Below are 16,118 nucleotides of genomic sequence, written 5' to 3' on the forward strand. Positions count from 1 at the left end.
AAAAAGTACTGAACGGATTTGAATGATATTACAGAAATATAGGTTATACATCAGAATAACATCGGCTAAATTTATGACGATTTGTTCATTATATAAAATTTCAGATTAAGTACTCGTACGAAGCCAGGACGAGTCGGTAGTAATTAATAATACTGTTTTGCCATATTTTTAATTAAAGTAGATGGGTTGACTGACGAGCAGACTAAATATACATATTAATTAGTAAAAAATCTTGTGTCATTTTGATTGTTAGCTTGGTATCTAAAAAGTTACATCAATTGTGACTTTTTGCTCTGGTGTACTTATCTTTCTGACTCGAATATAATACTAAGTAGTTATTTAGAAGATGAATAAGTGATCTGTATCCAAGTAATATCCGAGGACAGCTTGAAATGTTTTAAGCAGACTACGATTCCTACACCCGAGTTTTTATATTAGTAAGGTTTAATTTAATGAAATTAATGACGTGCTTATATCTCACTGCTGGGTAAATATCACACTGTTCCAATAGATTACATGTGAACGTGGCAGATTCTCATCCAACACTTGCAGATTTCGGAACAATGTTCTAACAGACACTCAAGTTCAATGATGGTTCGGGCAAGCAGGATTGAACTTATAATCATCGGTAAAGATTAATGTCTTTTAACAACTAAGCCTATATACATACACATACTATAATATATAATTTTAGTATCGTATTTAATGGACTTATAAAAATAATACTCTTTACTTCTTTATCATTTTTAATATATAATTTACTAAAGTATTTTTAGTAGAGAATCTATAGTCTACATTTGAGCAAGATGTATATTAAAAGTTAGAAATTAAATGTATTCAAACTGTTATAATCGAATGATACATAAATGATATTTATACTGATTGCATTAACATAAATAAAAATTCCGTAAATAGAAAACAAACAGCGGAATTATCCCAGAAAGAAGGACAAGGCTGCGTCTCTATATCAAATCGATTTCTATATAATCGATTCTTAAGGTCTTTAAAAGGGCCGATGTACATTAAAAAAAATATTTTACGTTTGGTGAGAAATACTCTATCGAATATTTAAACGATTAGTGAAACGATTCACGTGGGCGATCGTGTCGAGATACGTAATAGATTAATTTACAATCTTTTGATAAAATACGAAAGATTTACTGATCCACCGCTCTGATGTGTTGATACTTAGAGATATTAAGCCTTTGCTCTATGTTTACTATGTCTCTATTGGCGATAATAGATCGGGCTATTTAAAAAAAAGACTTATCTTGTATTCAGAGATCTTGATATCGTATCAACTGAAAGCCCAAAAATCATTAAATGTTAATGAGCAAAATATATCCATAATATTTTATCAAAATTTATTAAGAGATTTTACTTTGGACAAGTAATTGAAATTCTGCAAGTTTATATTCAGCAATATCGTTTTAGTTTTTTACAATACTATCGTTCACATTGCTCTCAATTAATTGACAATAGAAAATCGGATATTCAGCATCTACGTGATTATCTTGCGGAAGCGACATATTCAACGCCGGCCCGAGCTATGTCGGCGCCCTAGGCAAATAACTATAATGCCGCGACTTTTAAAGAAAATGTATGTCTATATATACATACATATATTTATACAAACAATTCATTAGTATTTATATTTGCATATGTATAATTGATACATTATTTATTGGTCGCCTGAAGAGATAGTGGAAAATTAAAATTAATCTGTGTTCAAATTTAAAAACTGTTAGAATAAACTGCTTGAACCTGAGCATCCTTGATCTTTGACTAGAACGCAAGTTAGTCACAAAAAACGATAGTTTTGACAACGAAATTTATTTATTATTTTTCTATGTAAGTGTTAACTATCTGTATATAAAAACAGGACAGAAATAACCTACAACTCCTGTTCCTACATATTATTAGCTTCATCCGAATGCGTTCATTGGTTAAATCGGATTGATAAGATTCAGACACAAATATCTGAACTTAGCATAAAAAAGAAATAACCAGTACAAATTGTCGTTTAGAAATATTTTGCTTAAAAATTAAATTGTAAATAATTAGGTATAACAAAACGTTGATTATTCGTATTATCAACAATTAAACTAATGAGCCATTAGTTGTGTAATGTTTCCAATTTCGATAAAATCAAATTTTTCCATTAAAATACCAACTATGATTGATTACATTTATATAATACAAGCTACCTGTCTTCGCGCAGGTAAAATTATGATTTTACCTACTGAGAATTATTTAACATTATTAATCAATACGTATATATGGTACAATAACGGTACCACAGACTATTTATTCCTAATATTTCCACCCTTACTGATAAATATATCTAAACGGACGCCTTGTTCTAATATATTGTAATGCTACTAATTAAAATCTTTATTAATTATTTTCTTTATTAATTAATTACTAAAATCGCTATATTTTAACGCAATTTAAATTAGCAGAAAACGCTTAATCTCTGTTTGATATAACGTTTAAATATTCGAAATATTTAAATGTAATATCGATTACTTTAAGTACGTTTTGAAACATAATATACATTAGTATCTGTTAAAGATATCGGATACTAAATTACCGTTAAAGCGTTCGCATAGTTCGTTTAGAAAGCGTCGAAATAGATCATTTTCACTTCGTACGTTAACAGTAGTAAGCTATATGTCGACCACATGTACACAAACTATATATATACAAATGTATATACAAATATAGATCCGCATATATCCTATAACTACTTATATAAACTTATACTAAATCCTAGCGTAATGTGTAACTTTCATAACCATCGGAGTAGTAGTTATTGTTAATTTGGACAAAACACAAAAATAAATATTAAATTATAATGATTACGTTTGCATATAAGCAGATTGTCTGTTTATTAACATAGGAAACATTAACTATATGTATAAAAACAGAATATATTACCGAAACAAAACCCGCGACTGTACTTTGCTTCATTTTGAAAAAAATTAATAAACAAAACTATTTAAATCACTATATTTTTTCAATTAATTGTATTTTACTTTAAATATTATAAATACACGAAACTAATTTTGACAGAAGTAAGATTTGACACCGAATAACAGATACGTTTAATAGTATATTTGAAGAAGTATTTAATATTAAATCATTAATATGAAAAAAATTGCAATTGGAAAAACGTTGGTTTTCCTTTTACTCTATTAGTTCACGCATAACAGCTGAATGAGTTTGAAGGAAAATCAGAGTGAATAGTTTATGTCCTGGGTTAATGGGTCAAACAACAATATCTGTAGCCGATGTCTGTGCTATGTGGCCGGCATAATGCGTTACGAAGGATGGAAGGTCGACCCGCATGGCGTACGTTAAGGCGTGACGCACAACAAAACGCTAAATGTACTGTACGAGAGCGTAGGGCTTCATTCGAATGAAAATGTTTTTTGTAGTAACAAAACGTTTTCCCTTACAATTTTTAAGTCTTCTTATACATCAACGCAACAAGTACATATGGCATATCCGTTTTGCAGATGCACTAATTACCATTCACCCAATCAATGGTTAGTTTGCAGCTGGCGGGCATTTCGATTTATGATTTGATAATATTAATGGATTAAAGTTCAGAGAGTACGAATCAATTTAGTCTCGTCGAAAGTCCTGTTCAGTTACTGAGAATTCTTAAAGAAAATTGATACTTTTTACTGAACCCACTCGGGATTTGAACCCGAGACCACCGGATCTGAAATTTATAAGCTAGCCATTATACTAACGAGACGGTTTCATGTCACGTAGGCCTCGTAAACGACATCATAAAACGTTAAATGTTTTCCATTTCGATTAGTAAGTGTCGAAAGCTCGCTATGACGTTAGTTATGTTCGAAAGTTTGCTCACGATTTGAAAGTAATTTTATACGAATGAAAACTGACATTAGAAAATCGAAGCTCGGGAGAATATTGTCGATTTCCGACTGACGAATCGTTAAATTAGGTCATGAGTTCGTTATCTAAGAAGCCAGACCAAGCTAGAGTAAACATCAAAAACGTTGTTCAACGTCGTACGTTAAATTCTAATATTAAGAAAGGCGACAATTTACAATTCACATTTCTAATTACGTGTACAATATTTGCGTCAAATGGCTATCGATGAAAATAATTAGACGTTTAATGGTAGACGCGTTCGTCGTGTTTCAGCTCTGGCACTCCAGATAAGGATTGAAGCGAACGCCATTAGAGCCGCGACACAATGTCATTGTATAATAGCACCGGGCTGGCACCTAACAAGAGATGATTACACGGCGGCCTGTATTACATGATTTCCATTGTTCGCGGTTCCCTACCATTGTGAACGCATTGTTATTTTTCACTGTATCTTTTCTATCATTAAAATTTTAAGTGGCAGACGCAACGCTATTCAAAGTTCTGTAGATTATCACAACGTTTTCTCCACGTCAATAGTGCAATATACATTATTAATAATACATTAACATGTATGTATTCAACGCGTTACCTCTAAGGAAATATGTTACAAATAAATTTTACTTATATAGACGTACGCGAGCTTATTTACGATTTCCTGTTTATTGTTGTTGTATTTGAAAACATTTAAAAAAAAACATGTATGTATTGTAAACAACTTTTTATATTTAGTTTTTGATTCTAAATATAAAAATTGAAACATCTCAAAATAATGTGTATAATATTCATTCGAATTATAAACGAATTCAAATCCTGAATTAATTAAAAGAGTAATATTTATAACAAAATTACACAATGATGTGCCGCATAAGGTAAAATTAAACTATAATACGAGAGAGATAAAGGTAACAGGAAAAGAAAATGATTCAACAGAAAACGACGAAACATTCATAACTTAAACTAACATAGAAACAGCAAAGTCATTCAGTTTCCTAGGGGTTGTGCAATAAACATGAATCACTAAATGTGCATAGTTCGCGCTACTTGGAAATTCTGTGATATACTTAACGTGACTTGGAATTATATTTTATTCATATATTTTCAGAAGCTTTTATTTGACTTAAATTATGCGTGTATGTTCAACGAACAAGTACATATTTAATATACACCCACCCAAATGATTTTTTCATGCCAATCTATATTTTAAGTTGTCACTGTACAAAATATATATTTTTTTAACATAACAACTTATTTTTCAACATTGAATTAATTGATTCATTTGTTTATTGACAGTGAAACTATGTATGGTGGACTGAAATATAACCTTCATAGTTCATTAAGAATAAAATTAATTGGCGTTGCCATTGAAGTTTGCATTGATTAATTCTATTTTAATTGAAAAAAATGGAAAAAATTAAATAAATTTCCAGTGTTTATCAAATAAGGAAAGGTAATTGTTATATAATTCGTTTTTAATGCGCTGCAATTAAAATGCAATAAGTATACAAACGGAATATTTACCATTTTGACACATTAAACACATTTCCGATTGTGTTTTTTTCTTAAATATTTACAATTTTTATTATTCTATTTATAAAAACTATTAGTCATCGAAACGACTGACGCAATCTGTGGGCGGTACTCGTAGAGTGTACTATGTGCAGGATCACACACACGCATTTTAAATTCGTCGATCAAATCGATAAAATTCGATATGCGATTTTACGTCGATAATGTATAAATATATTTTTTATTCTTACATTAATGAATTACTTTACAACAAATCAGAGCCAAAGTCATGTTAGTATATCTGTCCCGGGACAACCGAGCGATACATGCATTTGTGCTTAATCTAAACATTCAGATTTTTGTGTCTAGTAAAAACATTTGCGGAAATCTTAGCCAGCGATTTGCGTGGCTCAAGACATATAGGGTGGTACTTTAACGCTAGTATAGCTATGAAAAACATTTTTGCATCGATGCGGTCAGGTGTACCTCAGGCTGGGGCTCCTCGCCGAGAGAGTCGCCCAGAGCTTCGGCCTGACTCTTCATTATAGAATATATTTTCACATACGGCGCCTTCAGCAGCTATGCATAACCGCGTTACAATTAGCAGTTTATATATGTATAATGTTATATTCATTTAAGGGTCAAATCTTATCACAATTCATAAAAAAACATCACAGTTCGGATATTGTAATCTTTATATTAATATGTAAAAATAGAAAATTGTGTAGCATGTTTTAATTATTTAATATAAAAGAAGATTAAAATATTTTATATATTTAATTTTAAAGATACCATGCCATTGATCGGCAATACAATTTTGGTAAACTTTCTTTCAAAAAGGTCGTATCTCACGACATTGCGTTATACTATAATGAGACGATAACTGAATACAAATATAGGCTTTATAAGAGTTATTGTACAATAAGTGTAAAGTTGAAAGTATTTTAGCCGATATCAATGTTTACCCAATAAAACTTGACCCATTGTTACGGATGTATTCTGATTCATGTGTGTCTTCAGAGAGATGTCTTATCGTTCAAATGTTCGATTACGCATAATTTACGACGCTCTCATATAATACTATTGCTTTCGAATTAGATAACGTCGTTATCTTATATTTTATTAACTTATTACGGTCTGATAGTAACGGTATAAGTACAAAAGAAACGAAAATTATTACGATTAACTTTTTTTACATATCTAATATTCTTATAGTATGCTGTAGTTATTACTTTTTCATTCTCAATTACTTATTTTATATTTATAGTATATTCCTTTTGTTTTTGGAGTCTATTTTTAAACCATAAAGTACTAACAGTGAATGCAAAACGATCATTGTTTACATAAAATTTAGATAAGTCCATGTATGGAATGGTTCGAAAAAATATCGAATTATATTTAAACAAGTTTTTAGTATTGAACCTTTATTGTAAAAAACACATTCAAGACATATATCAGTATTAAAATCTATGAATAATGTTATTTTTAGTCAAAGAGAAGACAGTTCAGTATCTTTATCAAATTCCATACATATTTTTCGAATAACTTGGCACATACTAGTAACAATTTCTTTTGACAGTTGTGTGACAAATAAATAATTAAACAATGCATTACATACATACGAACTGAAAATCAAAAACAATTCGTAATAAATTTGACTTGACAGTACTTTACGGCTAAAAAATAGACGATTCCATTTATCTTCGAAATACCAATATATGTTAATACATTCTCATATATATCTTGATGATATGTAGTTCTATGAAATTAAGAATACCTATCTGACGTAGTAATATCGTTCAATGTGTACTGCATTGTGATATGTGAGGGTAATGCGTTGTCGAGTGTTGTTATAAGGCACGGTTTAGTTTCATATAGAACATATATTAGTAAATATATCGAACTCACCTCCCATGATTCTCTTGTAATGTCTGAAACGTCACCAGTGCTTCCGGAGCGTTCCTAGAAAGAAAATTAATAATTACATATTGTACTACGTAGTGTGTATCAGACTTATTATGTATTTAACGGTTTTCTCACATCGCCAATGTCTATTGGGATGGTGACCACTTACCAACCGATAGACCATTCACCCGTACTACCTATTAGTAAAAACATTTAAAGGATAATATATAGATGTGTTAGAGTAGAAAGTATCTTGTTTTATATTGTAGTAGCAATAATATTTCTCATAAAACTGAAGATCAAGAATTTCAAAGCCGGGTTCAAGGTCGAGACTGATCCAATACAAACTATTACAGTAACGAAACAAAAAATATGACAGTATTACATTCACGTGCTTCATAAAGCACATAGAATACGTCTGATCGGATATATGAGAAGTACACCTGCGTATGCGCACGCACTTGCGCACTTTGACATTTGCGATGTAACCGATATTCTTTTCTCTTTGTGTTTCTATCCATCGATACATATATATTTATATGTTAATATATATATTTTTTAAAACGATTAAAAAATAAACTCTAAAAAGATACGTTATATTTTAACAGTGTCGTGTAAACGTATCGTCTAACGTTGCAGACTTTAATTATAAAGTAAAACAGAATCCGTTATCTCAAATGACTGATGATGGAAAGATAAAAATATTAATTTGTTATGCAAAAGATCTACAAGTCCGTATCTCGGTAACGTAGAACTAGATTGTTTATAATAATTATGTCAGCTATTTAAATACAATTACGACGTTATATAAGGGCATGAACTGTTTTGTTGTTCATCGTTGTACAAATGATTAATTAATTTTTAATATTCCTCTGAAATTAATTATAGACATAAAACATGCTTCATTTTTGTTTACTCTAATTCCTATAAAACTGAATGCAAGGCTGTTAACTGTTTGCGAAAAGTCTGAGAAAAAAAAGTAAAATATGACAGTACACAAAATTTAATTGATTTTTATTTCATATTTAAAATTATTTCATTTTCGATATCGATGTAAACTACATATTTCAAATAATTGTTTACGTCATTACCGTCGCTTGAGACTGATTATATCTTCACAGAGATTACAACGAAGCTGCAACCACTAGTACTTTAATTGTCTGGCTGGATCTGGTTTAACTCTTGCTACGTAATCATTATAGTGATTTACTTAACATATTATTTCTAGAAATGTAGATAGCTGCTTTGTTTATTTACAACAACTGTCCATATGAACGGGAAATTGGATAATTATAAAATTGTCTCTTGAACGGCACTCCTCATTAGGAATTAGCTGATTGCGCATACAATATACATACATACTATTCCATTAGATTGTACACAAACAGTTGTGTGTTTATTTATATTGCCCAACCTTTATATTTATAAGGGGGGATCAACCAGTCTATGCTGGAGCTTATTCAAGTGCGAATGCAATACCTAGGTATTCAATATGGTAGGTATTTCAAATGACTACCAGCTTGGAACATCAATAACTTAGCCCAATAACTTTTTACCAGTCAGTCCCATGATTCAAACTCAAGATCGGCAGTCACACTACTAGAACGAGGAGCAAAGTATAGTACGACACAACTTAGATGTCGCATCGGAAAATTTCGTAAAACCGATCACATCCGAATTAAGTACGCTATCCCAAATTATCAATATTTATGTCTCACGCGAATATGATCTTTGCACAAACGTAATAACTTGTAATATCATATGACCTAATATATTCGTCAATTTGACGCGTGGACAATGGACATGCACTCGCTTTCTCTGACGCGTGAATCTATAGCGACGAATAGCGTCGAATGGCGCGATAGGGAGCTATTTCTATTGGTCGTGTTAACCGGCAGTGATCGGTTTTATTTTCATTCCATTGCATTTTCCGATGCTACATCTAGATTGTGTCGTACTATAATAGTGTTCGTAAAGAGGAAGCGCGTGGTACCTTCTGTCCGGGTTTGGCGTCGTCGTCGTCCCACTCGGTGTCGCTGTCGATGAGCTCGTAGCCGTGCGCCGCCACGTCGCGCAGCGGCCCGTACCGCTCGGGCACCCAGTGCGTCAGGAACTTGAACAGGTCGTCCACCCTGCGCACGCAGATACAAGCATTACGACAACAACAACAACAACAACAACAAGGAAACGCAGGCAGATAAGAAGCATATACAAATCTAAATTAACTCAACAAAACAAACAACAACAGCTTGTAAATTCCCACTGCAGGGCTAAAGGCCTCCTCTCCCTTTAAGGAGAATGTTTGGCACATATTCCACCACGCTGTTCCAATGCGGGTTGGTGGAATACACATGTGGCAGAATTTCTATGAAATTTGTAACATGCAGGTTTCCTCACGATGTTTTCCTTCACCGCCGAGCACGAGATGAATTATAAAGACAAATTAAGCACATGAATCAGCGGTGCTTGCCTGGGTTTGAACCCGCAATCGTCGGTTAAGATGCAAGCGTTCTAACCACTGGGCCATCTCTGCTCATCATCGAATTAATTCAGTTCAAATCAAATCAATTTTATTCAAGTAAACTTCACAATGAAGAGTTTTTAAATCGTCAATAATTAAATACTACCACCGTTTCGGAAAGCAGCTTCTAGCGATAAGAAACGGCAAGAAACTCATAGTTGCTCTTTTTATATAAACCGATTTAAAGTAACAACAATGAAAGAAATTTTAAATCCGTTTTCTAATTCTAAATACACATAAAGTTTTAAATGTTTATTTCACTATTGATATTAATATGTGAACAGTAGAAAAAGCAATTTTATTTTTTACTTCCGATAGCTCATTTATTAAGAAAGGTTCTAGACCATAAAACTTTATGCCGGCGATAGGAGCGGAGCAGTAACCACAAATAAGATGCACCGGGCTATGTACGTAAATCGAGATTATTTTCACTTGCATTTGTACACTTTCCACATAGAAATAAAATCAAGTTTAATAAATAACCGTTTTCAAAATTAAATCCATTGAATTTAACTTTCTACGTTATAAAAAATACATTTGTTTCGCATTTTGCAATTGCTTAATACCATTGCAGATGGTACTCAAATTATAGAATACCTACTAGTGACTAAATATTGTAGGGAATGTCTATATTATCAGCGTTTCTTTACTATATTGTCCATGTGTTATATACAAAAACCTTCCTTTCGAATTACTCGATGTATTCAAAAAAATCGCACATGGCAAATGTGCCATCTCATGTAAGAGGTCACCATTGCCCGTAGACATTGGAGCAGTCATTGACATAATTCGTCACATCGCTAATGCATCACCAACCTTGTAAACTAAAATATTATGTGTACTGATGTAATCAAGAATTGGGACAAAACGATAATAAGCAATGCTGTATAGCGATAAAGTGGGCCGCACCTACTCAGACCAGAGTGTACAAAACCCAAAAGTGTAAAAAAAATCTTATATATTAAATATCATCCATAAAAAACAAAACATATACACTATAAACAACAAGTAAATACACAGTGTAAACTCACATCATATAAATGGCAAGTCGTGACACACTTAATCTAATTCATAATATCAATAGAGTTGATATGGTAGCGTAAACAAAACAATAACACTCCGCTCGAATCTATTACGAACTGGTAGCAAGCGCATGCGGTGACATTACACATACATAATGTTTCCATAAATATATCTTTTAAACATTGAAACGCTTGATAATAATGAACTGAATTAATTAACACGGTCTACATTAGAAGATAAACTTTATGTAGTGTTTTTGCATTTATATGTAAAAATATATTTTTAACGTTCTAAAAAGTAACCCATAAAGGACGATGATGGTTTAAAATATATTTTAAATATAGAATTAAGAACACATAAAAAATACGATGTATTCCTTTAATTCAAGCGCGAGATGAGTTCGAGCACTCATAGAGTAATTGGAAACTGTGGTGCTTGCTCAGGTTCGAACCTTCCGTAAAAAACTTAATAATAATAAAAATATCTCATACGACACTTTTTATTGAAATGATTAAATAAATTAATCGTGAGAATTTAAAACAAGATCGCGCATTCTGAAGCTAGATCAAGTAAATAATGACATCATTATTTTACGTGCAACAAAGAAATCATCAGTAAAATAACAATGGAGCTGACTACTCTCTTTTGAACAGCACAGATTTAGCTAGGTCAGTAGGGTAGGGTAGGGTGAACTCACCTGTTCCTGGGTATGCCGAACCAGTACTCGGGCTTCATGCGCTTGCGGCCGTACGACATGAGCGGCGTGGAGCGCGGCAGCGGGCGGCCGGCCGGCTTGCCCATGCGCAGGCGCAGGTACAGCGGCGGGTCGTCGCTCGGCCGCGCCGGCCGCGGGATCAGCTCTGCGCAAACATTACTCGATACATATCCGCTTAACCATAGATATAAACCAGACGTAATAGGCTATTTGACTGGTTTTTAAAATCCATTTTATATTATTTAGTAGAAGTTAAGGAACCCAGTAAAAGTAGATTTTTTTATTTCTAGTACATATCTGCCGAAAAATATCGCATTAAAAATTCCATATTTAAATAACGCGCGAAAACGCTACTTGGACAATATGGCGCTACAATGAGGTCGGTGACGTCACTTTGCTGTATTTTAATCTGTAGTACATATAGTAGAAAAGCAAGGTTTACAAGAAAGTGACTTCATCATAAGCCCGGCCAATCAGGAGCGTTTTGTGTCATTGTCAAATAGCCTATTAGCGTTTGTGTAAATAAAAATAATACGTACTATCGAACGAGGCGAATAGATCGGGCATGTCGTCCACTGACACCATGCTGCGATAGTCGAGCCGGGGCTGGGTGGCGCTACTCGGCTTGGTCTGCGAGCGACCGAAACCGCCCAGCGAGCTACGTCTGGTCATTCGTAAATAAAATTATTAACACATCTAAACTAGCTTTCAATTAGTAACGTATAGTTACTCATCGAATTTTATAAAAATAACGTTTTCAGTACAGATATAAACATCGGCAGAAACATTAACACTAATAAAATCAACACAGTAATATACATTAGCTGCATCTGTGAAGAAGATTATAACTTATCGAATACGGGTAACTAAACATGCTATATATTAAAATATTTAACAAATACGTCAACAGAGGTGCCAGTAAAATGATTATGAGTGAACATGATAACATCGATCCCAAATGAGACCACCATTACGTACTAGAATAAATTACAACTGATGTCAACAATCTTCCTAGTACCTAGCGGTAAGCCGCAGGACGGCACGCCACAGCGATAGGAAGCCAATAGGGAGTTCGTATGAAGTTACAGAAACATATTCAATCAGACCCATATCACATCTAAAGGAACGCTCCAAGCGTCTGTCACATCAAATTATTACTAAAGGTTATAAATTCTTATTTCTATAAGAGCAATATGAATCTGTTTTTTGTTTTTAGGAAAATTTAAACAAACGATTATCCAATAAGAACAATAGCTCGGTCTAATCTATAAAAGCGTGTCGAATCGGCACACCGCCAGTGCATTAACAATAGAACAAACATGGAATATTCTAGTAAACTTTCTAACTCATCATAATTTCTAAACTTCCTAACACATACATATATAACATGCTATTTAGCGCTTCATTTACATATTATAATATTAAGAAAGTACAGATTGAATATTGGATTACGTAAAAACTGGATGTTTTAGTTCGGTACAGAAATAATAAGTTCTAATATTTTGTATAGAAAGAATAATCATAATCAGCCTTGTTTCAAGCTCAATAAGCGCTGTGCAATCAGTTTTCTGGAGATCTCCAAAAATTTTAATAGACCTCCTAGAACACCCTACTGATGGTCGAAGTTTGGAACATTAGCGCCCCATAAAACACGATATTTGGGGTATCGAGCTTGCATCCTGAATTAAGACGGGCCCGGTCGTAATCCAACATTCAATTTCGACAGTCACGAGACGATAACAAAATAACAATCACATTTCAGTGAATCCTAGTAACAGTAAAGTGGTAACGAAGAGGAGACTAAACAAAACAACATCAACCGCCTCGACACAGCCAGCGCGATACATTAATGACATATGCGGAATAGGAGTTCTGCGAGTGTGTCGAAGCGGCTTTAACATATTCGTCAAGGCAACACATAACGGAGTGGCACATCGATTCGGCAGCGGCGGCTCACGTACCCAGACATGACGTCACCGGGCGCCTCCTCCGAAGGGGTTTTACTCAGGAACAAACCAGTACCGAACTCCACTAGGTTCATTGGCGAGCTACGACCAATGAACGAAGCGGAGCCGGCGATAACGTCCGAGTTAGCATCCACGGTAGCAGAGGAAAAATTTAGATTGGCACCATTATTAAGATCACATGCATGTGTGCAGGCTGTCTGTCGTGTGTCGGGTGGGGGCAAGCACTCGCACTGCTCGCTCGGCACAGAGTATCGCAGGGTTGTGGACACAGGTTAACGAGACAAGTTCATTTGCTTAACTTGATAGTTTATCGTGTTTAATGACATTAATTAGATGAACTGATTAAAAGTAAATGAGGATGCTGTTTGTGTTGCGTTATCAATTAAAGATTATTCTATTGTAATATCGAAGTAATTTACATATTTTAAATTACATTTAATAAAGTGAGTGTTATTTATGTGGGTAACACCATAGTAATATAACTTATGACACATGGTTAGTTTAGGTCATGGTTATTAAGTCTAATTAAAATGGATATGGCTACAATATAGGATTTCAGTGCCGCCATATAAAAAATATATATATTAAGAAATATTTAAAATTAAGTGGCAATATTTAAATAACTCTCATAGATTAAAAATAATTGTTAGTATAACAAGACAATTATATAAAAGCTAAATCCTACCTGTTAAAGACTTTTGAGAAGACCGAGGTAGAGTTCTGTGTGTCCGCCGATGAAGGTAGGGAGTCGCTCTGAGAGCCCTGCGGGGCCTCCCCTGTGAGCCCTTCTACCCACGACAGAGGGTACGACAGACGTTTAAGCATCTATAACAAAAATATTTACCATCAGTTTCAGAAATGTTGAAACACTAATCTAACTAAATGCTGATTGGCTAAAATTGCGTCTTCGGTTGCTATCGACCAATGATCAACCAGGTATAACTTGAGTTAACTAATCAGGCTTTTTTAATTGAAGATTAATCAAATTTCGATGGCATTTCTTTTTTAGTTTACTCCTCTTGTGGGTTCAATTTAGATCGGAATTATTCTAAATGAAATTTGCTATCGCAGTAGATTGACTTACGAAATAGATTTAGAATAAATATGATACTTTTTAAATGACCAATCAAAAAGTCTTAATCATGATAAAGAGAATAGAACGGATTTTGTTAATAATGATGTTTGTTGATAAATACTGACCTTATTCTTCTTATCCGGTTTTCCTGGATCTTCCTTCTGAGTGCCGTCGAGTGAGAAAGAGACGGCTGCAGGTTTGCGAGGTGCTCTCTCGTTCTCTCCCAGCGGTGGGGCGGACAGAGGGGGCTCGGTACGAGGCAGGCATACGGGAGGAACCCAATCAGCCGACAGCACTATGTCTGCGTCACTGTATACCTGCAATCATTGTCAATGTAGAAAAGGACATACATAGAACAAAATGAAACAAAGTATAGGTTGAAGATCAAATAGTAAGGAGCGAACTGAGAAATACAAAATCGGACAGTACACAATAGATCAGAAGACGCTATTTCCATCCAACTCCATATGCTGGAAAGCCTAAGGAAGAAAAGAAACCATTCCAATACCAACACTGTAACCACACAAATTTTGAAAATGTATATTCCTAAAAGAATTTTGAGACCATAAACCAAGTACAACAACTGCCGGATACCGAAGATTAACACACACGAGTCCAACAGAGCTCCTGTCTCACCTCTTCAGAGGAATGGCAGGAAACCATTTCAATGTCATGGTGCTCAACGGCGAAGCAGTTTAAAAACTTCGCTTCGTACGTTGAATCCCGGTGCCAATCGTACATAGACAAATCCACTTCCGGTATCTCATAAATTGTCTCTATGTGGGGGCAAAAGTCCAGGTGATCTAAATGATGGTGGTGGTGGCCCTAGAATAATTAATTCTGTTAAATGCATTATTCGTCAGTCGAATATGTATAAACATAATATATCTTCTATAATACAATAACAACAGCCTGTAAATTCCCACTGCTGGGCTAAAGGCCACCTCTCCCTTTAAGCAGAAGGTTTGAAACATACAACAACCCTCAAAGGTTTTCTTCGATGTTTCGTGCATTAAGTACGGGATCTGCCCACCGACGATCATTTTATGGCACTCGATTATTGCAGTTGTTTGTTACATTTTCGATATTAATGGGTATATGTTCTTAATCACGTATAGTAGCCTCTTCGTTATGGATCTGTATCTTTAGGTTACCAATTGACAATATGCAGCCGCACGACTCACCTTCTTCGAATTAGCCGTGTTGACGTGCAGCAGCGGGTCACGGATGTCGATGCCGGAGTCGTGGTAGGAGAGCTTCACGAGGTGTGCGGCGTCACCCCGGGGCTCCTCCACGTCACCCTCCGCCCCCTCCGCGGCGCTCCCCGAGCGCTCCGCCTCGGACCCTTCAGCGATGGAGGCCTCCAGGCTCTCCTCTTTGCCGTGATCTGCACTCGATGACACCTAGCGATAACCAAGTCGTTTTTACTCGTATTTTAAATAATGCATTTACTCTCACTTATCCTATTTACTGAACTATTCTATTTAGAATTGCTTT

At 34.4% G+C, this 16,118-nt stretch overlaps 1 protein-coding gene across 17 annotated transcripts in view; it reads right to left on the reverse strand.

Moving 5' to 3' along the window:
- The window catches only part of LOC124535201 (TLD domain-containing protein 2), a 96,898-nt gene that overhangs the window by 12,840 nt on the left and 67,940 nt on the right, over positions 1-16,118 (reverse strand). For 12 of the 17 annotated variants that reach the window (XM_047111394.1, XM_047111379.1, XM_047111411.1 and 9 more), the window contains 8 exons: positions 15,806-16,024; positions 14,747-14,938; positions 14,232-14,371; positions 12,119-12,243; positions 11,562-11,724; positions 9,314-9,452; positions 7,324-7,377; positions 5,902-5,994 (listed from right to left, as the gene is read on the reverse strand). In XM_047111394.1, coding sequence (XP_046967350.1) covers positions 5,902-5,994; positions 7,324-7,377; positions 9,314-9,452; positions 11,562-11,724; positions 12,119-12,243; positions 14,232-14,371; positions 14,747-14,938; positions 15,806-16,024 — 1,125 coding nt within the window. Of the gene's footprint in view, positions 1-5,901; positions 5,995-7,323; positions 7,378-7,763; positions 7,857-9,313; positions 9,453-11,561; positions 11,725-12,118; positions 12,244-13,540; positions 13,628-14,231; positions 14,372-14,746; positions 14,939-15,257; positions 15,447-15,805; positions 16,025-16,118 lie in introns of those variants that run through there. The other 5 variants (XM_047111465.1, XM_047111372.1, XM_047111364.1 and 2 more) reach the window with 3 other exon arrangements.

This window comes from Vanessa cardui, chromosome 2, assembly GCF_905220365.1.
Source record: "Vanessa cardui chromosome 2, ilVanCard2.1, whole genome shotgun sequence".
Classification (NCBI taxonomy): domain Eukaryota; kingdom Metazoa; phylum Arthropoda; class Insecta; order Lepidoptera; family Nymphalidae; genus Vanessa; species Vanessa cardui.